The 24,243-nt window shown below is 41.3% G+C and overlaps 1 protein-coding gene across 50 annotated transcripts in view; it reads left to right on the plus strand.

The window, feature by feature from the left end:
• Nucleotides 1-24,243, plus strand: part of CLASP2 (cytoplasmic linker associated protein 2) — a 123,505-nt gene that overhangs the window by 38,283 nt on the left and 60,979 nt on the right. For 39 of the 50 annotated variants that reach the window (XM_057431333.1, XM_057431332.1, XM_057431336.1 and 36 more), the window contains 3 exons: nt 9,576-9,722; nt 20,654-20,733; nt 23,416-23,508. In XM_057431333.1, coding sequence (XP_057287316.1) covers nt 9,576-9,722; nt 20,654-20,733; nt 23,416-23,508 — 320 coding nt within the window. Of the gene's footprint in view, nt 1-8,859; nt 9,067-9,575; nt 9,723-20,653; nt 20,734-23,415; nt 23,509-24,243 lie in introns of those variants that run through there. The other 11 variants (XM_057431366.1, XM_057431367.1, XM_057431378.1 and 8 more) reach the window with 2 other exon arrangements.

A 24,243-nucleotide genomic window follows, 5' to 3' on the forward strand; every position in this document is an offset into this window, starting at 1 on the left:
CATCGTGTTGTGCATTGTCCTCAGGAGAGGCCGTTCAGTGGTTTCCATCAGTGCTTGCTCGCCTTATTGTCAGTTTGTGCTTTGCTGCTTCATTATTTTATAGGTAAGGGACTCTCTTGCTCCCAGTTGCACAAGGTAGTTTGAATAAGGACAAAATTATCTGCCTAAAACTGTGAGGAGCCATGAAGGGAAGATTAGACATGGGTTTTCTTAAGATGTACTGAACATGCTGCAGAACCAGACACAAGGTATTTGAGGGCTATCTAAACGCATATAATCAGCTTTGTAAGAGGACATATTTGGTGCACACATTTGGTGTGCTAGTATATACCAAGCACACTATTTTGAATTGTGTAAGGAGTGAGATAAATCTGTTTATTAGTAGAATTTTATTTAAATGGCACGATGACCTTGAGCACTCATCAGATTTCAGGTGATAAAGCATGTGTGACTGGTTCTTGAATAGGAATTATCCTTCTATCTTACTACACATGCATATCAAATTGTGGGTTTTGTCTTCTTTCAAAATACTTCGTTAATGTATGCATGGTCCTAGAGGGCAAGAACAATTATCTTCCATTCCCTGATGTACTTTGGAAGGAAGGCTGTCTTCCTAAGGCTTTAATCTGATTAGTAGTTTCTGTAAAATGCAGGTGCTGTACAGCTTTAGTACTTTACTTCTTTCTGACAAACAGATTGGACATAATAAAGGTACAAAGGCTATAGTGATCTTGAAACACTAGCTTGATTTAATATATATTTACAATTGCAGTGCATGTGTGTTTCTGATGTGTGTTTCTGATTTTCCTTTCCTCTGGTAGGAGGCTTTTTTAAACTGAAAGTCCTGTGAATGATGGTAATAAAGCAGCTGGCCTAGAAACTGGGCAGGATGTAACTGTGGTGCTTTGTACCATTCAGAGCTGTTTCCTGGAAAAAGAAAAGAGTTCTAGACAGTAGCAGGCGTCTTTTCTGGGGAACAGAAATGTTCCCTTTTATGTTCCTCTTTGGGCCTGTGTTTTTCAATGTGCTGACTGCGCCTGCACTGGCTCCTTTTCCTGTCGTTGTTCTGCACCCGTCCTCTTCCGTTATTAGCAGGGCATGTTGGTTTGGAGAGTTCCTCTCACTGTGCCTGAGAGGGGAAAGACATACTGTGAGTATCTGAATTCGATCGCTGTTCTGAACCAAACCAGGGCAAAGCTGCTTTCCATGGTAAGGTCATATGCTAGTCCCAGTGATTAACATGGATCCTGAGTAGTGTTTTGTCTGTAAAGTGCACGTACTGTTGCTAATAGCAGTAAAAGAACAGTGGGACAGTGAAACAACTGAGTGGGAGGGGGGGGAATGTGTAAACAAGCCAAAGGCTGTATGAAAAGACAGTTTCTACCCAGAGAATGAATGAATGCAGTGAGGTTTAACACTGATGTGAATTAAAAACTTAATTCAAGGGATAATTCAAATGTGGAACTTGAACCATTTCTTACTTAAACAACAAAGCTGCAATCATATGACAAACACAGATCTCTCAAAACCACCATAGATTCTAGAGTGATAACTGCATTTGGGTTTTGGTATTCTGGAATAATAACTACCAGTAATTTTTGTCATCTGGTTTCTAAATGACATTTTTGAAGCATCAGGGATGTTTTGGTGCTCAGTTCTGGGGGACTTGTGCATGGTGGTGGTGGTTGTTTTCATTAAAGGTGAAATAACAGCCCACTGAAAAGATTTCCATGCTTCATCTGGCACCCAGAAGTGTTGGTTGCTTTTGGAGTCTGTTTCCATTTGTTTTCAAGAACAAGTTATCATAAGAAAAAAGACTCCTTTGGTGATTCATTTGATACTAGTATTGGTTTTGAAACATCTTTGATTATTCCAGGCTATTGCTAATATTGCAGGTTTCTTCTTTGCTAAAATAAAGAACTAAATAAAAAAGCTGTATTTTGAAATGAGCATTAGAACTGCCAACAGCCCAAGGAGAAATTTGAAGTCTAGTAAGGATTTTCTTTGACGGATGTTACAAGAGTCTCTTGCACGACTAATTGTGTATTTGTCTCGCAGGGTTAGTGTTCATCTTTGCTATCTATTATAAACATATAAATATATATATATATATACACTCCTCATATAGATATGAGGAGTATTTCCTTCCTGTTATATATTATTTCTAATAAAGCCTTCCTGTAGTAAATACTGATGAGCAAGGTGTCTGAAGTGCCTTCAGAGATGAAGGTTCTGCTGTAATATTCACTGGAGTCAGAAATTCTACTCTGTAAATTGTATTTATAAAAGTAACTTGGTTTTAAAGGACTGTGTTTTGAGGTTTGTGTGTTCGATCCTTTCCCAGCTGCTTCATCAACATATGCTTTTGTAGCAAGAGCAGGAAAGAGCCTTTTGAAAGCCAGCTATGCCTGTAGATTCTTACAAGTAGTAACTGCAGTTTAAAACTCAAAGGAGTTTCACAGTTATTTGGACTATGGACAAGATTTTCATGGGTACTGTTTTAGAATTTCTCTGGTACTTTTAATTGGTGTGGAAATTCTTCAACTGACAAAACACTTAAAAGCCCTCAAAATTATGGGTAGTTGGAGCTTGAGGAAAGGTGGGGAGAAGGGATGAAGATGGGGAACAAAGCTCTCAACAGCCTGCAGAGGCAACTGACTTTCTTCAAATCAGGTATATTTGCTTTCACCAAGTCAAGAGCTCCACTGTGTTCTATGGTCACCTGAACAATTAACATGAGTAGGTTTATATTCGACGAAACACCCTTTTATCATTTCAGATTGCTTTGTGTGTTGACCTGATAAGGTCCTTTGGTCCATCAGCTTACACAATATGAGGTTTGCTATTGGACTTAAAGGTCGACAGCTTGTCTGTATAGATTGTTTTCCTCTTTGTGATGTTGATTTTTGCAAACCGTTTGGAAACACTGAGGGAAACAGTCAGTAGTTATTATTTTGGGATTGGATGGTCTCACAAAAGAGGAGGAGAAATGACAGCTATTAAAGCTGTCCAGCTATGTACCAGATGCTTCAGATTTTCCAGATCTGATGCGAGTTTTTTAGCTTCTCGTAAAAACCTGGTTGGTGGAGAGTCTGTCCTCTTAAAACCACAGGTTTTGTCACCTGCAGTGAACTTTCAGCTTTGAGAGTAGATTAAAGGTAATTTGCCATAATTTATTTAGCTCCACTTCTGAATATGTGAGGTAGGAAAAGAAGAGGCACCTCTGGCGTGAGTCTGTGCTGCAGCTGGTCGATGGGATGTGGGAGAGCTGTACTTCATTTTGGTTGGTAAAAGGTTGGGAGAACTTGATCAGAATTGGAGATTGTATCGTTAGCATACATTTAACTAATAAATAGAGTCATAGAATGGTTAGGGTTGGAAAGGACTTCAAGATCATCTCATTCCAACCCCCCTCACCCTAGACAGTGTCTCCCAACCTGGCCTTAAACACTGCCAGGAATAGAGCATTCACCACTGCTCTGGGCAGCCTGTTCCAGTGCCTCACTGCTCTCACAGTAAATGACTTCTTCCTTATATCTAACCTGAACTTCCCCTGCCTTATTGCTGTTGCTGACTGCTTCTCCCTGTGCTGGCTGCCTCTTCAGTTCTTTTTTTTAAAGGCCTTAGTCCACTGGAACTGCCCAAAAAGCTGGCACACGAAGGAATACATTTAAGTTCACAGTTGGCTTTAGTACATTGGAGGTTTTTTGGAGACTTTTGTTTCTTGTCTGAGAGTTTGAGATTTAGCTGATGAGCATCTGAATGAGTTGCACAGAACATGAGAACCACTTGCTAGCCCTGAATGCTAGATACAGCTCTCTCCTTCAGGAATGCAAAGAGAAGCAGAGGAGGTACCATGAAGTGAAGTTAAACCCATCAGCAAGTGGCCTTATGTTCTTGTCACTACACTGTCACCTTCTGAAGGACATTGCCTCATCATTGTGGGAAGCAAATTTTTGGTTTTGAATGGGAATTTGTGTCCTTATGGTCTAAGATCCCTCTATATCCCATGGCTCAGGGAGAATGCCCAGCAGTTACAGCTTTTCCAGTGGATCTAAAGCACTTGGGTGTGATTCAGCTGCCCAGGCTTAGGCTTGTAGGACCACTCAAGATGTGCTGCAGCATCCACACAAGCCACACAGAGCAGCCAAGTGTGACATGAAACCCACCAGAGATCTGTGCCCTTCTGGACTGTCAGTTGGGGCCAGATAGGATACCCAAAACCTAAACCCAGTGTCTGTACTGGTTTTAGGTGACTGTGCTCAGGCAAATGAGCCCTGTCCTTTGCATTAGGATAAACGGATTCATGCTGTATGGAACTGGTGAGTGTAAGGGATGAAGTGCTCACTAAATAATGTGGTGCATTGGCTTGAGGTATGGATTGGAAGGATCAACTAACCTGATGCGTTTGTAGTGCTTGTGGCTTCATTTTCAGGCTTGACAGCGTTGTCGTAGGCTGTACCAGTTCATGTGGAACTGAGCTAGTGATCCAGTCCCTGATGTTCCAAGTGATTGATGCAGTCTGTGTTTGTAAATCACTGAAGAGAGATGGGCAGTCACTGTCTTGGTGGGCACAGGATGCAGGACTAGCTCAGAAGATGTGAGGAGTTCATCTGCTTGTTCTTGTTTTTCTTGGTCACAGTTTGCAGTCGTGTCATCACAAACAGTTTCCACTTTAAACTTTAACCAAAGTCAAAGTTTAAAAGCAGTTTTATAAAAGATACTATGTTCTTTGGTTTGGCTGTTGTCAATCTACTGCAAGCCGGTAGTTGCAGCCCTAGTAGTGTTAGATGTGTAGGATGTCAGTTCGGATGCAGTATTGAGATTTGCCCTGATGGCCAGATTTAGTCCTGTGTTACTTGCAGGGATCTGGCTCTTTTTCCCTGCTGTGGTTATTTGGGGATCTGCTTTAGCATCAGCTAACTTCTGATTGGCACAAATAGAATAGAGATCTTATGTTCCTGCAGCCGCGTAGGGGATAGGATATTTCTTTCTTCTATTATTGACTGTGACTTGCCAACTGTTAGATATTAAATGTCACATTGATCTATGACTCTTAAGACCAACTAAGGTAAAGTCTTGAGTTGCAGAAGCAATAAATGTGTTTAATTTTCTTTAAAAATTAAATATTATTTTCTTCAGATATGAACAGTTTTAGGTTCTCCTTTTTCTCTGGGTACATCTCTAGTTACCCTGGTTGTTCTATGGCCAAATCATATTAAATAGGTTGTTTAGAAGTTTTTAGCATTGGGGTACTAGAATGTTCTTCTGGTGTCAAGTGTGATTGTAAATGCTTGTCCTTTGATCTCTCTGAATACTTTACAAACCAGATACTACACATTTGTAAATCTGGCCCCCGCAGTAATGCTACAAGGCACAAAGATGTTGCGTACCTTGTGGTTATTTTGGTTCAAGTTGCATAGTTTGTTCCTTAAGAATGTCATTATTTAGACCTCTGGGATGGTTTGGGATTTGGTTTGTGTTTCTAACTGATTAGGTGTGCATGGATTTAATCTTAGAATAACTTTGGTAAACCCCAAGTTTTGAAAGTGTGGCAAGCACCAGGGTCTGATGTGTCCCACAGGTGGTTATGGGGAGTGTTTTACTAAGAACATGCCTTTGGCTTCACTGGAATGCTCTGTAGCAATGCTCAGCAGTTCACTGACACCAATTCAGTTGCTGCAGGGCACCCCCCAGAACACTGCACTGCGGTACAGATATCTTTTCCCTATTAGAAAAGAAAACTTCTAATACTTGGAAATGGAATCATGTGTTTCTGAGTAGAATAACCTTCTCTTGAATATGTTTTCCCCTCTGTTCCGCTTTGAAGTTGTTCATCTGGAAAAGAACTTGTACCAGAGTGAGAACATTTGCAGCCCATCATGTCTCTTGAGGAGCTTTTGGCAATAGGAGATTCCAAGCTCTTTTCTGTGGGCTGTGCTTACCTCCAAAGCTCTTCTGACCCGCTGTGATTTAAAAAGGCAATATTGAGTGCAAGAATAGTCCTGCGAGACTTCACTGAGGTTGTGTCTTTCATTAATTGTGGTTTTCATTCAAGATGTTCTGTACATTGCTAGCAATTCATGCAGTTTTGTATTCCTTTTTTTTTTCCCCTTGGGACTTTGTTCTGCAGTGCTGTTGGGATGATACTTTCCCAGCTGTCAGGTGTATTTGCATATGTAAATGGGATGCTCTGTGTGTGTATAGCCTTTAAAATGACCTAGGATGAAAATTACCTAGCCATTATAGAATGAAGCAGTGTTTGCATCCTTCAGATAAGTTTGGTGTGAAATATCCATCGTATTTAGGCTTCTGTGTCTCCTGCAAATTGCATGAAACCAATTGCAGTCACAACTGGATACTGACAGGGCAGCAGCATCATACCCTGCATGATGCTGTAAGGAGTTTCAGTTATATTGTGGCTAAAGCCTAGGGAAATAAAAGTGTAAAGGCCCAAAAGGATGGGGAAAACATCTGGTTTCTGGAAAGGACAGTGCAAAATTTTCCTGCTCATGTTTATTAAACAAAACCCCAACAAACCCACCAAAACCCAACAACTACTCAACAAAAGAAACTCAGCTGTGTGATCAGCTGAGCCTTCATTGAGTCAATACAGGTCCTTTTCACTTGTTAACTTTACACATTTATGGTAGTGTGCTATAATTTTAATGTGTTTTAACATAATTTATGTGAAGTCTAGTTGTGGACATCAGTGTATCAGTGGTTAAGGTCAGTTTTATGTTTCTCAAAAACAGGGATTTAAAAACAGAAAAAATGTATTTTAAAAGTAGATTTTATGCAGACTAAGAACCTGTATGAAACTATTTCATAGTGGATGTTTTTAATCTAGTGTTAACAATGTTTTAAATGTATGAAAAATAATAGGGGTGATGGGTTTAAACTAAACCAAGGGAAGTTCAGGCTGCATGTAAAGAAGGAAGACTTTACTGTGAGGTTGGTGAGGCCCTGGAACAGGTTGCCCAGAGAAGTGGTAAATGCTCCATCCCTGGCAGTGTTCAAGGCCAGGTTGGACAGAGTCTTGGGGCAACATGGCCTCAGGTGGGGTGTCCTTGCCCATGGCAAGGGGTTAGAACTGGATGATAAGATTCTTTCCAACCCAAACTACTCTGCTATTCTATGATTCTATTCACTAGGCAGCGTAATGTGGCAGTGTTACCAAGGCTGTTGTCCAGTACATGATCCTATAATTTCCACAGCGTGTATAATTTTCCACAACTTGGGACTTTTGCATTTTGCTGATGTTCTACTTGTGGATGTAGAGGTTGAGCAGTAACTTCTGCAGGTCTCCATCTTCAGTACTTCTTTGTAAGGAGTAGCTTGATAACAGTAAAATGGATTTATCAGAGCTTTTGGCTCCCAAAGCATGCTGGTGTTTGGGGCTGCTGAGGTTTTAGTCCATAAGGAGGTTTTGCATAAACGAGCAGATGCTCCCTTACTATTTTTAAGATTGTGCTGCAATAACTTTAATTTTCAGAGGCTTCTTGGGCAGTATTTGCCCATCAGCACTGCGCCGTGGTGCGTTTGGATGTGGCAGACCTGCCTGTTTCCTTATCAGACTTTAAAAGTGTAGCAACAAACCGATTTTTATTTGAAAAGCGTGTTTTAATCAGCTTCCATGACAGCATATTCATGTGTCAGTGTTGATCTGCTCATGCTGTTTAAAAACCTATAAAGTGTTTCATAGTGCTATTTTACAGTGACCCATGATGTTGCAGGTACCCTACTTAGCTGTTAACCACGGCTATCTATGCATCTGTTACCGTGTTTAGTTCACTGCAGCTCATCTGGCCCTGGTGTGAGTGGTTTTCCCTAGCTCTACGTGGGATGCTGTGGGCTGGAGCCTTGGATTCAGCGGCTCTGCCTCAGCCCGGTTCCCATGGCAACACACACGGTGAGGGGGATGGCTTGTGCCTCTTCCCCGGTTCCCAGAGTTTATACAGCCATAATATGCGTTTTTTTCTCAGCAGTATTATCATAAAAATGGCTGTTTGTAGAGGAAAAAGGGATAACGTTAGTGGAAATTGTCAGTATACTCCCAGGTGTTTCTTGGGGTGGTGCGGCGCATCTCGGGGCGTGCAGGTTTGTTAGTGCAGCACGCAGCCTTGCACAGATGCTGGGGGAACGTCCTAACCGCAGCAGCAGGGCTCTTGGGCATGTCAGACGCAGGATGTTGTGTCGTTTGGTGCTGCAGATGCTGTTGGACAGCACCTTGCTTTACCCTTTTGATGCAAGCTGCCTTCCTGAGGGCGGCTGTTGTTAAATATAGCTGACATTTCAGTGGGAGCGGTTTCGGAATAAGCACAGGGTAAATAGTTACCATTGCAGGGATGGTAAAGCTTTGTAATTAATACTGTTTTTTTAGAAGTGGGCAGGGTGTAGAGCAAGTGACAATCTCAAGTGGTCCTTCATTATGGTCATGCAGCCTCGCCCATTTATTTGCCATAGGAACCATAGGCAGATGTGGTTTTCTGTGCTACATAGGTAAATCCTTCTTCTTCCAAGTGTGTTGGGAAGCGTTCACCTTCCAGTGTTGGGTATTTTTGTGGTGGTTTTGGTGTTCCTTTATTTTTAAGCCGAAATATTTTGTGTTGAGACTGTTTTATTTCGTCACTAGAGATGAATTTCCTTCTTGATTAAAAATGCATACACCCGGAATTCCAAGGCAAGAGGAGTGCAAACCCCAGAGTATTGTCTGCCTGCCTGGTGTCTTTAATGAAGGGCTGGGATAGTGGCAGATATGGTGTGTGGGAATGAATGTATTTGGATGGATATTTTCCACCTTCTCCGGTGGTGGTGGCCCCAGCAGATGATGTCACCCCGCAGCCCATTGGCTGCGCAGCTCCCGGTGCGGGGAGCAGAGCAAGATGCCGGCACCACGCTCGGTGCTGGATCCAGGCTGCTCACGGGCAGCTGCTGATGGAACCTATGGTCAGCATTGAGAATTGGCTGCGTGCGGCCATGTGAGGTGCTGGGTCTGTCCTAGGGCGAGGGATCGAAGAGCTGTCGGAGGAATGAGGCGGCTGATCTGCAAGAGGATCTGTGATTGTGAGTTGAAAAATCAGGGTGGAAGGAAGGAGACAGGGAGTGCTGGTTAGAGACATTGTGGGAGGGTGTGTGGCAGAACATGCATGAGTGAGAGGAGAAAAGGGAGAAGCATTTGTCTATGGTAGGATGGAATGATGAAAATGATTTTAAGGGCTTTTCTTTTGGGAAAATACTCAGAAATAGGCAAAAATACTCCATCTGTGCAAGGACATTTTCCCTTTGTGGGCATGAATGTGTAGGATTCATTTTTATTCTCAGGTTTACAGTGGTTAATTATGGAGGTAAAATAGTATTATAACCTTATATTATAAGAACTGAAGATGTAGAAAATGTTTATTTCTCATTGTCATTTTGCTCCTAGGTCAGAGACGGAGGACAGAGTGATAAATATTTGGTTTTATTTACGCATTTTGTGAATGTCTGTGAAATGTGAAGCAAAACACTTGGTTAGGAAATAAGTATGCATCCATTCTAATAGCTGTATTTTTATTTCATGTATCCTTTTCTAGACAAAAGCTTTGATGATGAAGAGTCAGTGGATGGAAATAGGCCATCATCAGCTGCTTCAGCCTTCAAGGTTCCAGCACTTAAAAAGCCAGGAAATCCTTCGAATAGTGCACGGAAGCCGGGATCAGCTGGTGGGCCTAAGGTTGGAGGTAATGTAAAGCTATTCAGATTGTAATCGGTGTTCCCAGAAACCTTGCCAGAGCAGGGGCAACCCAGAGAACTTTGGAAGGTGATGTTTAATTCATGACTGCAGTATTTTTGCAGGGCTGAGAACAGTAAGGGACTTTGTTTTACACGATTATTCTTACATAAAGGTGTGTGCATGTCTGTGGGAATGTACATTTAGCTTATAAAGGCCTCTCATGTTATAAATGCATCTGGAGATAGCAGTTGTGCTAGTGAAATGAATATAAGGGTATCTCTGATAGAGTCCTCACCTCACTTGCTGTATATACAGGTATACTGTGAGATTCTGTCTGTGTAGATGAGATTTCTGCTGTGGGTCTGCACTGCTGCACGTGGCTGGAAGGGACTAGCCATCAGTCATACACCTCAGCAGAGGTGCATGTTACACCTGGATGTTCTCATTATCCCTTAACCTGTTGTGAAATTGGTTATGAAAGATAAAAAAGGGGGGTGTCAAAACCTGTGCCAGGTGTTTCTGGGTTGTTTTTTTTTCCATGGTGGACTTGAAACAGGATGCTGCTGCTGCTGCTTACTAATTACAGTCTTTGAACATGGAAATCTGCAGTTTTTTAGGGCGGGGGTAACCTAACAAAAGCAAGGGTTCACTGCTAAAGAACTGACAGCTTTCTGGGTGGTTCATGTACTAATTCAGAAAAATACATGATTAAGTGGAAATGTACCAGGCTTCAGGTGGCTTTTTTATGAACAGGTGATTCAGTAAAGGGTTTCTCTAATAGGAGTGATTTGTTGGCATGGTTTTATTCATGTAACATTCCGTTATGTGAACTGCAAAGCTAAATTTGAAAGGAGGTACACATGCCGAATGAGGTGCCTTGATCATTTTCATATTACTAAGATGTACCTAATGTTCTGACAGTTTATTGTTCTTCTAATGGGATCTTGAGAATTCGTAATGAATTGAAAAGATTCCCATAGGGTGGGATCAACACTGCCATAGTATAACTCCAAATTGATAGTGGTGTGAATCAGGAAGTACCACCTAAAAGACTTCCTAAAGGAGAGGGTCTCTTGAAATTGACTCTTAGTATTCTTTATTATTACACAAAGAACTACTACTGCTACTAATAATAATACCATCTCCTTTAACCTGAAGCATGATGGGTTTTGCATCAAAGACCCGCTACATGTAGTAGTAGAACTGAATGCTCAGGATTTCTGTTTCTTTCAGTATGTGCCTGTTTTAATAATATTTTATTAAATATAGATGATTTTTACTGTAAAATTATTTTTACGTGGAGATTTTGACTTTACATGCTCTGCAGTAAAAACATGGAGATAGGAAAGCAGCAAAAGGGAAATAAGAACAGAATAATCATTCAACTGATTTCGCAGTTAATCTAAAAATTCAGTAGTAAAGGTCATTAACTCCCCCAAACTATTACATTGGTTTTCCTTCCTTTCCTATATTGCCAATCTTCAAAAAAATTAAAATGAAAAAAATACATGGAAAAAGGACAAAATGTGAGCAGAGCCCTTTGGTCACTCCTTGCTTTGTACCATCTCCTTTCAAGTCTAGAAATTCCTGAGGAGTGTTCACCTGTGTTATCCGTTTCCCTTCTTTTTGTGTTCTGTCAGTATGTCTCTAGTCAGAATTTGGCCTGTATAATGTTGATGAAATTGTTCTTTGCATGTTTGTGTGTGTGGTTCTGCAGGCTGCTCAGGTGCTTGACCATGGGAGTTTTTGCCTTAATACTTTGTAGGAAAGATGTTATGCTTTGTATTCTTCACCAAATGGCTGGAAAGTGGAAGTTTGCCTTCCAGTCTTCAGTTGTTCACAACTACCTCTTGCTGTATACCGAGAGGAAACTTTTACAGATCTGTTTATCTGCTTTTGCACAGATTTCTTTTATTACATGTACTGTATACTTCCTAGGATTACTTCTTTGGTGGTTTTTTTCCCATCAAGTTTTCCTTGAGTTGGCCCTCCATCTTTTTAGCATTTTCCGTATGTCACCATTGATCAGCAAGGCCTTACCACTGTTTTCATTTTTAGCAGCTAGTATTTGTCTTCATTTTAATTCTGCTCCTCATTATTTTTATCTTTCAGTGTTTGCCTCCATCTGTTTTTTTTCCTGAGGTTACCAGTGCTTAAACTAGTTCTGTCTAGTAACAAGCTTGCGGGCAGATAGAAATTGTAAATGCACTAAGAGAACATTACCTTTCTACAGTATTTACAAATCCCGCATCTCCTAGCATATTAAAGACCATTAGGGTAGATAACAAATGTATTTTATATTCAGTCAAGTTATAGACTCTTCCAGAATTGAGGAGTTTCCCATATGTTACTCATATGAGCAGTGATACTAGGTCAGACAAGATGTCTATATAATCCACTGTCCTGTCCTACAGTAGTCAGAAATATGGCTACTAGAGACATGTATGTGCACAGGATGAGTGTCTAGAAGCACACTGTCATTGCAGGACAAAATGCTGGGTTTAGGGAGCTTTATTCCTCAAGAGAATGATGATCTTTGAAGAGTCCAGCTAGGGCATCTTGTTCTGCTTATCTTGAGACTTCATGGATCTCTTTGGCTACAATCATGACACAAGTTTGTATTAACTTTCTGTTGTATGTTTTATGAGAACCTCTGTAAGGCTGGAACACTATTCTTAGCGTTGTAATTTGGAAAAAGATGTGCTTTCTACTTTTTGCTGCTGTTTTCAGTAGCAAGATACCACATCTTGTGTTTTTACCCACAGTTCATTGCCCTTTTAAAATCCATAGTGTACTTGCCTTATTAAACTTGTTTACTGTTCAACACCAGTAACATGGCTCCACTTTCCAAAACAACCTGTATTGCTTTAGGATGAGTCAGCCAGTAACAAACCAGCAAAGGGGATGTTGTTCATTTAAATATCAGGATAACTGCTCTTCAAAAAGTTGGGGTTGTTTTCCTATCAAAAAACAATGATGCAAAAAGCTTTTTTTTTTTTTATTCCCAACATAAAAATGGTGATGCTGCCTTCGTAAACTATTCCAAGGATCTGGTCCTCAATGTGCCAGGTCAAGGTTTGATGGTGGCATTGTTTGAAATAACCCTCAATTTTAGAATGGTCTTCATTCTTAAAGCTAAAAAAACTCCCTAAAATTTGATGTTTGTTGAAAAGATACCAAAAAAATCTCCTATTAGGTGGATATCAGGTAACTGGAAAACTTCAGTCCGTGTAAGAATTATTTTATGCTTCATCTTGGTACACAAGTCCTGTATTTGGCCCTGACTAATGTGGCACACCTCAAGGACTATTGAGATGTGCTATCCTAGAGGTTGAACACACCACACCACCTTCTTCCTTGTCAGCTTAGCTGATGCCTTATCTCTTCTTGTCCCTCCCTGCTCCTGTTCTTTCCTGCAGTGAGTAATTGTGTGAAGAGCTCTGCTCGCAGACAGCACACTCACTTGCAGAGCAGAATCTTCTGTTCATGTGCAGCATCTCTGGCATGGAGGGGGAATGTTTTAATGAAGTGGGTGTGATATACAGGTGGGATCTCTAGGGAATCTCTAACCCTGTCTGCCACGTTTCCAGTGTAGGCAGATAAAGTGAGGAACAGAAGGTATTAGAAAGGCATTTGAAGGTATTCTGCTATTTTGTTCAGGTTTTCAGCTGTTTCAGCTTGAATGGCTTTGAGTGCCTCAGGGACAAAGACTTTGGTGGTGGAGGAGCAGAATGAATGTCAGTCACTGGGGCTGACATGACAGAGTTCATCTGTCAGTTTTCTTAAAGTGGGCTCTCTAGCAAAGGCTTTTCTACTCTGCAGGTCACTTGGTTATAACTTGAATTGCTTCTAAGCTGGCTTAGAATAACACGAAGGCTTTGTCAGTGATGGTTCTGCCAAAAAAATAAAAGGCTTGTTTGGGTTTAGTGTTACATCTGCTGACTTAAAAATATACTCTATTTCTGAAACTTGCTTCAAAAAAATCCCGTACCTTGTGTTGGACCAACTGGGTAGGCTTGCTGATCCTAACTGTCTGCCCAGTGTGTTTTGTCAAAGGCAGTTCAGCTTCAGTCAAAAACGTTGTGGCTTGAGCTAATATGTTGTGAACTGCAGTGGCTGAAGAGCCCAGTGCATGTTCCTTCTGCTGTCCCTCTCACCCCTCCTCTCGCCCCTGTGTGCATGTAATAACTGCCATCAGGCAGATGTGGTGAGCAGTCCCATCAGGTAACCTCCCAGTGGTTTCCTGTGTTTTGTGTGCAAGGTCTGGTAGGCAAGGTGTGTGCTTGCACAAGGGACATACAGACAAGTTTATAACAACACACTGGTCTTTGAGGATTGCAGATTATCTGTTTACAGATGCAGTCATTGTTTCCTCAGAAAATGGACCCAAGGCAGATGGAATTCAGTGGATGGAAACTTGTCAGAGCTAGGATCACTAACACTTCTCATGGTTTGGTTTTTCTGTAATGTTTGTTGGCAGAACTGTGGCACTTAGCAGCATGATCTGTTTCTTAACTTGTAGAGCAAGGCCAGTAAATTAAACTAAAGGTTAAGCCAGCACAATTACACAGGGAATAGGAGCAGGAAGCTTGTTTGTTGAAACTTCTTGGCCAGTTCATTTTATTCTCATCTTAGCCACTCCCCACTGTAATTCACTATTGAGATGCACTAGTGCTAGATTGAGGACGGTCAGTGGGAGTGAGCAGGGGCTGCCAGTTAATCTGTTGTACGAAAAACTGAGCAAGTGCTTGAGCTTATCCTACCCACTTACCCTGCGTGGAGCTGAAGCTGCTGACAGTTCCTCATGTACAGCTCAGTGTTTGTTATTCCACAAAGTCAAAAGGGTAACAGTACTTCTTAAATCCAGAATGATCTGCCTCTTCTCCTTCAGTCTCTGAGATATGAGAAGTGAAGCTTTGGAATTAGTTGAGATGTAGGTGATGGTGGTGGGGTTTGTTTCAGAAGAAAATGCTGATCCCCATCATTTTACTCTAGATGTGTTGCTCAGTAAGATACTGTTGCTGTGTGCAATTCTGTTTCTGAGGGATAAAAGACACTTGTGTGGCAATACCCTGTTCAAAGTTCACTAACATTTGGTTTGTGATGCATGTTGTATCAGGAACCAGCTACAAATATCTTAGGGAAGTGCCTTTGAGAAAAGGGTTCGAAAACAAAGAGTGAAACAAAGTTTTAGAGTTTGTGTTACTCCTAAGTTTCTGTAGCAGGGTTGAAATCCCCCTTTTTTAACAGGGAAGTTGTCAAAAGACCCATAGAAGTAGGAGGAAGAATTGGACTAGTAGAGACATGCTACCAAATACCTACCAAGCATTTTAAGACCAGGGCTTTTATGCTTTATAAAACAGTTAAACAAGCTTTGATTAAACATTTCTTGGTTTCGAAACAAAAATACCAGTCCAGTATGACTTTCATGACATCCTGCTTCTCCCATACAGCATTGTCCTGGTGTTTTGTTATCCCATGATGTACAGCTTTGCAGGGAGAGAACATCAAGGTGGTGCAGGAAGTGAAGCAATCAAAAGTTGTTGTGATATGATGGGAAGATTTCAAATGTTTCAGTTAGAGAGGAAGAGCTCTGCCACAGGAATTAATTCCTGGGTCAGAAAACTGATAGTGCAAAAGTCTATGTGATTTCTTTGCTTGCATACAGTACCCTCTTGGCGTTGAGCTCTTCACAATGCTGAACTGAAAGCCTTATGACTGGAAACCATTCAGTCATTCAGAAAGACTCCTGGAGCCTCACAACATGTTAGAAATCCTTAAATTTAACTTATGAAGATGTGGTCTCTATCAGTAGTCTGCAGGGAGTCTCCATCCCCAGAGTCACTGAACTTGAGTTAAAACCAAACCAACAACACAACAGCAAAAAACAACCAAACAACGAACCCCAAACACAAACCCGCTCTAAAACTCAGAGCTGCTTTAGCTGGTATTTTACTCCCATATCAAGTCTGTTTGTTATGTTCAGTGGATTCTCACCAGCTTCCTGAAGTGGAACTTGGACTTACAGGTCTCTTTGTGATCCTGTCTAACCAGAGTGCGTGAAGGGCAAGAAAAGTAAAGGTTGGGATGAAAACTAACAGATAATGCAGATAAATGCCTTGTGTGGATTATTCTCCTTCTTCAGATGCTTTTCTCTTCTGGGTCTCAGCCGCGGGAGGCCCAGCAAGTTCAGTGAGCTGTGTCCACAGGTAGAGTAATGTGAATTGCATTCATTTAAGAAGCCAGTTGATGAGGCTCCGGATTTTAGTTATCTGCTGAGCACTTAAAGATGTTAAATGCAGCAGGGTCACAGCCTTCTAGAATTGTTTACAGTGTTCTTGCCATTAGGATTGCAGTAGCTGAACTCGTCTGTACTTGGACAAAGGATTATGTGCTCTGTGGGTAAGGTTAAGACCATGCAGCATTCACTGTAAAGCATTAACACTCAAGACGGCTACCTCTAAGAAATTTGTAATCATGGCTTGTTCTGAGAATGTAATAGGCAACAAAAGAGCTCCTCAGAATGTGTGTGCTCTGTCAGATACATCAGGTTTGAGTCTGTAGGCAGTACTGTCTGAAATGGGAATTCCATACAGCTCTGCTGTTGCTTTTGTGAAGGGAAGTCAAGCCTGACAGAAGCATGAGAAGTTCTTCTGGAGGCATCTGCATGTGTGTGACTGTTGATATGTCTTGTTAGTGTAATAAAAGTCTTTCTCCTGAACTGGGAAGCAGCAGCTTGAGTTCTGTCATTTCTTGGTTACTCTCTACAGAAAAAATGACTTTGCAAACAGAACTGGTAAACACACCTATGAAGAGAGTGGGAACTAAAGGAAAAGGTTGGACAATATGCTTTCTCCTGCAGTACTTTTGACTTTTGACTTGTATTCAGTTTAAAGAGAAGACACTTCACACTTTATTTTGGTGTGTATATGGGATCATGCAGCTGAGGAGGAGAAAGATCAGTGAAATAGCAGTGGGTGTTCTTTTAGAGATAACTGAAAAGTTGTGAACTGCCAAAACCCCACCACATAACCTTGTATTATTACCAGGCAAAGAGGCAATAAGGGTATTGCTTTCAAAGAAAAGTGGTCTGTAGAAGTGAACTAGTTGTTGAACTGGGGAAGGTGGGAAGTGCTGCGTGCCTGGGCTGTGTCAGGTGGGATTTAAGTAGGAGTCTGTTGTTTCTCTTTCTCTCTTTAGAGTAATAAATCCTTAGATGCAGGATCTACTCTTATACCTCAGGATGCATTATTGGGTGATGCTAAGGTGCTAGAAAACGTAGTCAATGCTTTGTTTTTGTTTTTCAAAGTAATACCTTGAAGCAGGCTAAAGAAAAACCTTATTGGAAAAGGCAACTTCATCTCCTTTTAATCTTTATAGTGTACAGGAGTGCACTATGAATACCTGAAATCCAAGCATTTTCTGTGTTTGTATGTTCATGGCCTGTATGTGTCAATTTTGTAATACTTTATTTCTGTAAGTTATCCCCTTGCAGAAAATTGTTAAGCAATGGATGGGAATGAAGAGTTTCCCTGCTGTAAGAGTGGTGTTTTGTGTATTTATATAACTGAATAATAATAATACAGGACCTGTATAAACTGTTATTTGCAGCTTTGAGGGCTTTTTGCCTTTCATGTTACAGGGTCACTTTGGTCTTCATATGTTATCAGCTTGCAGAAAAACACATAGTATGAGCTTCGTAGAGGTTTACTACGTTGTGACTAACACAGTGGGTTAGCTTTGACTAAACTATTTTGGTAAGAACAGAAATCTTTATTAACGTGTGTGTATGATTTTAAACATTTTTTAAAAAGAAGTTCTTTGACCATATGAGAACTGTTTTATCCTTTAAAAACGAGGTTTTCTGGTAACCTTTTGGCTACTTAAGCTTTCTTTTCCATTTACTTTCCCTGAGTATGTACTGCATGTTGGAGTTTTTTGGAGGGACATACGAGGTTACGAGTTGAACATCCAGGCATCTCTTTGTACCACCTAGTTTAGTATGGTACCCTTGTGCCAGATGATTTCTTCTCAAGATTTCTGTCTGTAAAATTATGTTCTGACCTGGGCATCTTCCCCTTTAGGAGCTGTACAAGTCTGTGTGGCAAAGGGTGTTTTCTGGATACAAACCCCATCTTTCCCTCCTCCTTTTCTTGGCTGGTCAGATACTCATTCACCTTGTGGAAGGACTTGTTCCCGCTACTGTCTGGATGGAGAAGAAATAGGTGGTTATTACACCTTCTTTCCCTTCTGGCTGCCATTGGCATTTATGGCAGATGGTGTTGGAGATACACATGTAGAAATGTTCTATGTAGAGCATCTCTTTGCAGCAACCTTGAGCTAAGGCTGTCAAAATCTGTTAGGTGTTCCTGTATCTTACTGCAGGCATCATGTCCAAATTTTGCTAGATACCACTTCAGTGGTTTTACACTAAGTAGCCTCAAAAGCATGTGAGAGATCTTACTGTGCAGAGAGGTGTTGAGATCTAAGAAGTTTGCCAGGAAATTTGTAGTAATAGTGGACTCTCATGTTCCAGACTGCCCAAGTGCGCAAACAGAACAGACACAATTCCATCCACTGTAAATAGGATGTCAGGGACTGTAAACTGTGAAATGGTTTTTAAGAGTGCAGCTGTCAAGAGTTTGATTTCTCAAGGATTCCTAGCTTTTTGGTTTAGGTGACCCCTCTGCCTTAAATGCTTATTCATCTAGTAGAATACATGCCTTCTCTGCCTAATGCACCATTTCAGCTGTGCTCTGCGAGTTAGGGAGGACGTTCTGCCATCTATCCTGTTGGCCTCACTCTGAAAGGATTGAGACAAGACCCTTGTTCCTGAGTGCACATTTGCTGTCAGAGGTTGTTATCTTTTTTCCCTTCTCGAGAAGGAAGTGTTCTACTGGTCTGGTTACCTCCATGCAGTTAACCTGTCTTGTTGTATTAGCTGCCTGATTTGATAACTGAAGATACTTAAGGATTGTGCCCAGCTTCACTTTGTACTTGGAGTTCTTGACTTCTAGCACAGCCTGGGTCTTAGGATGATAGTCTTTGATTTGAAAGCAAACTTGAGTTCATTCCTTTAAAGAAACATCTCTCTTGGTAACCAAAGTGAAATCCAGACACTGTTTTCTATTTATTTTCTTTTTAGGGTTACCTTAGTTCCTACACAAGATTGTAATGAAATTTGGCAAGCATATGCCAGTGTGAAGCCAGCAGGTTACCTGTTAGTGTTCTTCCCTGATCTTTTTGCTCGGGATTTAGGACATCTTTGCTGGTAGGTGATAATAGTTCCATCACTTCCCTCACACAGAAGTAACTGCCCTATTACTTGCACAGGTGTCATGGAAACTTTTGGAGAGAAAACATTTCTGGTAGGACAGAGTTTTAATTGTGTGTTTGGGCTGTTCTGGGGAGCTTCCTGCAGGTGATGCAATGCTGAAATCCCACTGGGGAGCACCCATGGGGATGAGTGCTCTGAGAAGAAGAATGCTCATCAGTGGAGTTCAGGTTCTTCTCCAACACAAATTCCCTTCACCATGTCCTTGCTTTCTTTGTTGAAGTGCTTGGAACTTTGAGACTGAGAAATGCACCTCACTCTTACTACCTGCTCCCAGGTGAGCTGGGGAGCAGTAGGCAAAGGGATCATGTAGGGCACACAAGAAAAGTGCCATCACAGATGAAACAGAACTTTCTTCTGTCCTCTCCTAACCAGCACTGACTCTTGCTTCAGGATCCCTTCAGCACCCTAATGAGGCCTTCTTGATGCAAACCAAGAACTAGGACATGACTTTAATATGGGTAGGGGCTGAGCGTGAAGCTGGACAGGGAGGTGTTTCTGCAGCTGTTTTGACTGCAGACACAGCCCAGGTTTACCTGGAGCAGTGGGAAAGCTTAGAGGATAAGTGTGGGGTTGAACTGTGCAGACTGGGACCCACAGTTCACCTGCTTTTGTGTAGGAGCTTCTGTTTGAGTGTGACACCCTTCTTGTTGATTACCCAAGGGAGGAGAGGGGGAATCAAACAGTGAGTGCGGGCAGGAGGCAGGGAAGACACGGGCTCCTCGGAGCCTCTTAGGAGGCATCAGTCTCTTTCTGACTCCAATAGGAAGCAAGAGAAATGAAGCTGGAATTTGGTAGAGGGAAGGGATGTAAGAATGGTTCCTGCCTGTGTCACCCAAGCCAGGAAAAAGCAGGAAAGCATGGGGATCATTTGTCTTTTGGAAGTAGGTGTTTGGAGATAGGAACCAGGCAACAGAGCTGGTGCAGGGCCTGGAGCACAAGTATGATGAGGAACAGCTGAGGGACCTGGGGTGGTTTAGTCTGGAGATGAGAAGGCTCGGGGGGATCTTATCGCTCTCTACAGCTGCCCGACAGGAGGATGGAGCCAGGAGGGGGCTGGTCTCTGCTCCCAAGAAGCAAGGGATGGGACAAGAGGAAACAGCCTCAAGCTGCACCAGGGCAGGTTTAGATGGAGCTGAGGAACAGTTCCTTCCCCAGAGGGTGCTCAGGCATTGGAACAGGCTGCCCAGAGCAGGACTGGAGTCACCGTCCCTGCAAGTGTTTACACATCATGTAGATGAGGCCCTCAGTGCCATGAGTTAGTGGTGGCCTTGGCAGTGCTGAGGAACGGTTGGACTGGATGAGCTTGAAGCCCTTTTCCAACCTGATTGATTCTGTGGTTCTAAAAATAATAAAATGAAGCCATTAACTTAGTCAGATTGGAAACTGCTCAGAACTATTAATCTGAGGGGACAGTTTAATGTCTTCCTTATTCATGGTGAAATGAGAGTTCAAGGTCTTGCAGTTTTAGACATGGTGAATGTTCAGGGTTTTTCTAAGTTGTAGTAAATGTTTGAAAACAGGTATTGTGAAAGGTGCTTCTGTCAGTTTGAAAACCTCAGTGTACCCTGCATACTGTTTAACAGTGTTTTCCATTTATTTAGGTTCCTCGAAAGAAGGAGGAGCTGGAGCTGTGGATGAGGATGATTTTATTAAGGCATTTACAGATGTTCCTACTGTACAGGTAAATAAAGAGGCTGTGTATACTCATGTTTCTTTGGAGAAATATGCTATTTGTTAGCCTACTTTCAAACTTCTGTAGTTTTACAGTCTTCTAAGCAAGTGTTACTACTCCTTCTGCATTTACAGTCTCTATGGGAAGCTCTTTATTATGGGAACCTCCAGTTAGTTACAAAACCCACCTTTTTTTTGTTACTGTCCTACTAATTACCACATTGTGTTTCAGCTAAAATACATTATTGCTTTTCTTAATCTTACCCAGGGGATACTACAAATAATTCTATGTTTGATTTTTAATAAGAAAAATATTTCCATGATGTTTGAAGTATTTAGGACTGCAATTTTAAGGCATAATCAAGTAATAATAGTATAGGCAAATAATTTGCAAAGCAAGAATTGTATTTTCAGATGTGCCTGAATTGGAATGACATGCATCTCGCATATGTGTCCTCATCTGTAGCAGTACTTCAAAACGAGGAATGTAGTGCCTTATTTAAATACTAATGAACCTGTTGGATTCCAAGTTCTTAGTTGGAAGATCAGACTTTCATTTCTGTTCTTGAAGTGTGGGAATTGTACATATTTGGTACTTTCACACGGTTGAGTCATTTAACTTGCTTGTATCTTCCTCGACCTAGTTTGAATAAGTTTTTCTTGAGTGGCAGAGGTGTGGAAGACAAACGAAAACTCAGTCAGCCATAGCTCCCAAGCGCCAGAAGGATTCTGTATGACTCCTTCTTGATACTTACTCTTGTTCCATTTTTATTTCCTAAGATGATAGCGTAGTTGTTTGCTAGATCTCCTTCTGCAGGCAGAAATGCTTTCTGCTTTTATGAAGGGACACTCTTAACTCCATGATCCCTGTCACATCAAGAACTTTGTTTTACACTGTGAGAACTTTGTTTCTTTGCCTCTCCAAAATCCGGAATTCTTTAGAGGACAAAACCATGGAGGTCTTAATATTATATATCCCCATTATGTTGAACAAAGCCATATTCCCCTGCGCAGAAAATGTGCTGCTTGTAGTTCAGTGCCATAGTATTTGCAGTCCCAAGCAGACTTCTCTAGTCACTGCAGCTGGTTTATAGCATTGCAAGAACAAAAGTGGGGTAACTGTATGTTGTTGACCAGCATATGTGATTTTTCTGACTGCTAGACAACCTAAGAAGGTAGCTCATCCCTAAACTGTGAGAGGTGGAGTTTAAGACACACTTGTCTTTAGTAACCTCCTTCTAGTTGAGGTGAGGAGGCAGGAGATAAATGTGTAACTGGCCCTAAAATAGCTCACTTATTTCATGGATGAGAACGTAAGAAAGATCTGCTGACTAGCAGGTCTTGGGAATAATGATTTCTTGCTGTCCAACTTCTTGCTTCTAGTTGTGGAAAACTAGGCTGTATTTGGAATAACTCTTGTAGTAATTTCAAGTTGCCCGGGAAAATAAGGTACTTTGTGGAAAATATGTGTTCACCTTAAGTTTAGACCAGAATAAAGATGTTCCTAAATCTTATTACAGTAAAAGATGCGTACATGCATTCAGAACAATGTGTTCAAGAGAGCAGTGGCAAAGCTTCTCAGGAATTCACGCAAAGCAACGTATCCTAATCTCTTGCTTTCCCTACATTGTCTGTGCTCTTGCATATAGAAATATTGTGTCTTGGACCTAAATAAGTCGTGGGAGCCTGAGGCATGGCTATTTACTTGTCATGCTGGACTGAAGCTTACACTCTGAAAGGGTATGAGTTTCCTTGAAGTCCTGAATCATGGCCAGCTCCATGTGGATGTCTTGGCTGTGTCTCAGATGGCCCCAGATGCCTGTGTATGGGCAACTGTGTTTTGCCCAATGGATTTCTATAAACAATTTTTCATCCAAAATATTAGAAATCTTTAGCTGAAAGTATGCTTTAGAAAAAACTCTGGGCAGATCAAGCTTCTGATCAGTATTTGCTTCATACCCACTTTGACTTGTTCTCAATCTGGGGTGAGAGAACTTTAAATTTTGCATCTACAGTAAAAGCAGAAAAGAGAACAGAAGGGAAATCAGTTTATTTCTGATAATTTGTTAATAACAAATCGTCTTGACTTTTTTACTTTTTTTCTTTGGACATCCCCTGTTGTACATGTATAGTTATCAATAAATGTGTTAAATCCTCTATTACCAGATAGTGACTGATGCGTGGTTGGTTGGGTCAGGCTTCAGTTTTGCTGGAGTTATTATGTGGTGAGAACTCTGGAGGCTGCTCCTTACCTTTACATACTGACTGCATAACTTAATAAACAATAGGCTTGGAGTAGTAATACACATGGAAACTGTTGAAGGTTTTAATACATGTTTTCAGACGAGTTTTTATTTTGGTGTTAAGTGGCCAGCCCACTTAGAGCCTCACAGAGCCATGCACTCTTGGAATGCAGGTGAAACTCCCTGCCCCAGAAGAGTTGCATCAGGTTAAAAGCTGTTGGTTGAGTTTCATTATGAGAACTCTTGAGGAAAATGTAGATTCTTCAGCTTTTAATGACTATTCACTGCTCAGTGCTCTTTAAAAGCCTATTTATGCCTCTTAGGCAGTTCTCTGGAACTTTGGGGGCAAGATTCTCATAATTACTATTGTATTTTCAGTCTTCTCAACTTCCTTTCCTTCAGGTTAGCTGGATATTGACAGTCTCTCATTTTTCTGTTTAATGCTTCAGATCTATTCTAGTCGAGAACTTGAAGAAACATTGAACAAAATCAGGGAAATTCTCTCGGATGACAAGCATGATTGGGATCAGCGAACTAATGCGGTAAACTTGGGCAGTTTCAGGTCTGGGTGTATTTCAGAAAGGAGAGGCAGCTGGGTGTTTTGAACTGCTTTTCTTGAAGCAAGAGTAATTGAAGATAATTGATGGAATTTTCCTTTTCAAACCTTGCATCTTGTATACAAAATGAGTTTGAGCGAGGATTTTTAAAAGGCCAAAATACATTTTTGCTGACATTTAAGTGGAAGCTTTTCTACAAGCCATCATTTCATACACATTTCAGCTGACATTATGGAATCATAGAAAGGTTAGGGTTAGAAAAGACCTTAAGATCCTAATTCCAAGCCCCCTGCCTTGGACAGGGACACCTCCCACTGGGCACTGTTGCCCAAGGCCCTGTCCAGCCTGGCCTTGAACAATGCCAGGGATGGGGCAGCCACAACTTCCTTGGGCTTTTTGTTTTTATGCAAACCAGCCTATTCTGCAGGTGAACTGCTAGCAGTAGTACCTCTGTAGTGTGGCTCTAATAAGTTGCACTTGCAGGATTAAAATGGGTGTGTGTGTAGCATTTATATTTCTTATCAGGTTTATGGCATCTTTAGTGTTCGGAAGCAGATATTTGAACAGCGTTTATGTGTTGGTATATTTGTAGACTGGGATATGAGACCTTTTAGCTCTAGAGTTTAAGTAATAGAATGTTTTTACATAGCAGAGTTACTGCTATGTATTGCTTGAGTTTGAGTTTTGAAAGCATTTGCTTGCAATGAAGTTGTTGCTTTT

Source organism: Pezoporus wallicus, unplaced genomic scaffold, assembly GCF_028554395.1.
Source record: "Pezoporus wallicus isolate ANWC-B61680 ecotype Strahan unplaced genomic scaffold, APGP_CSIRO_Pwel_v1 scaffold_11491, whole genome shotgun sequence".
NCBI classification, from domain to species: Eukaryota; Metazoa; Chordata; class Aves; order Psittaciformes; family Psittacidae; genus Pezoporus; species Pezoporus wallicus.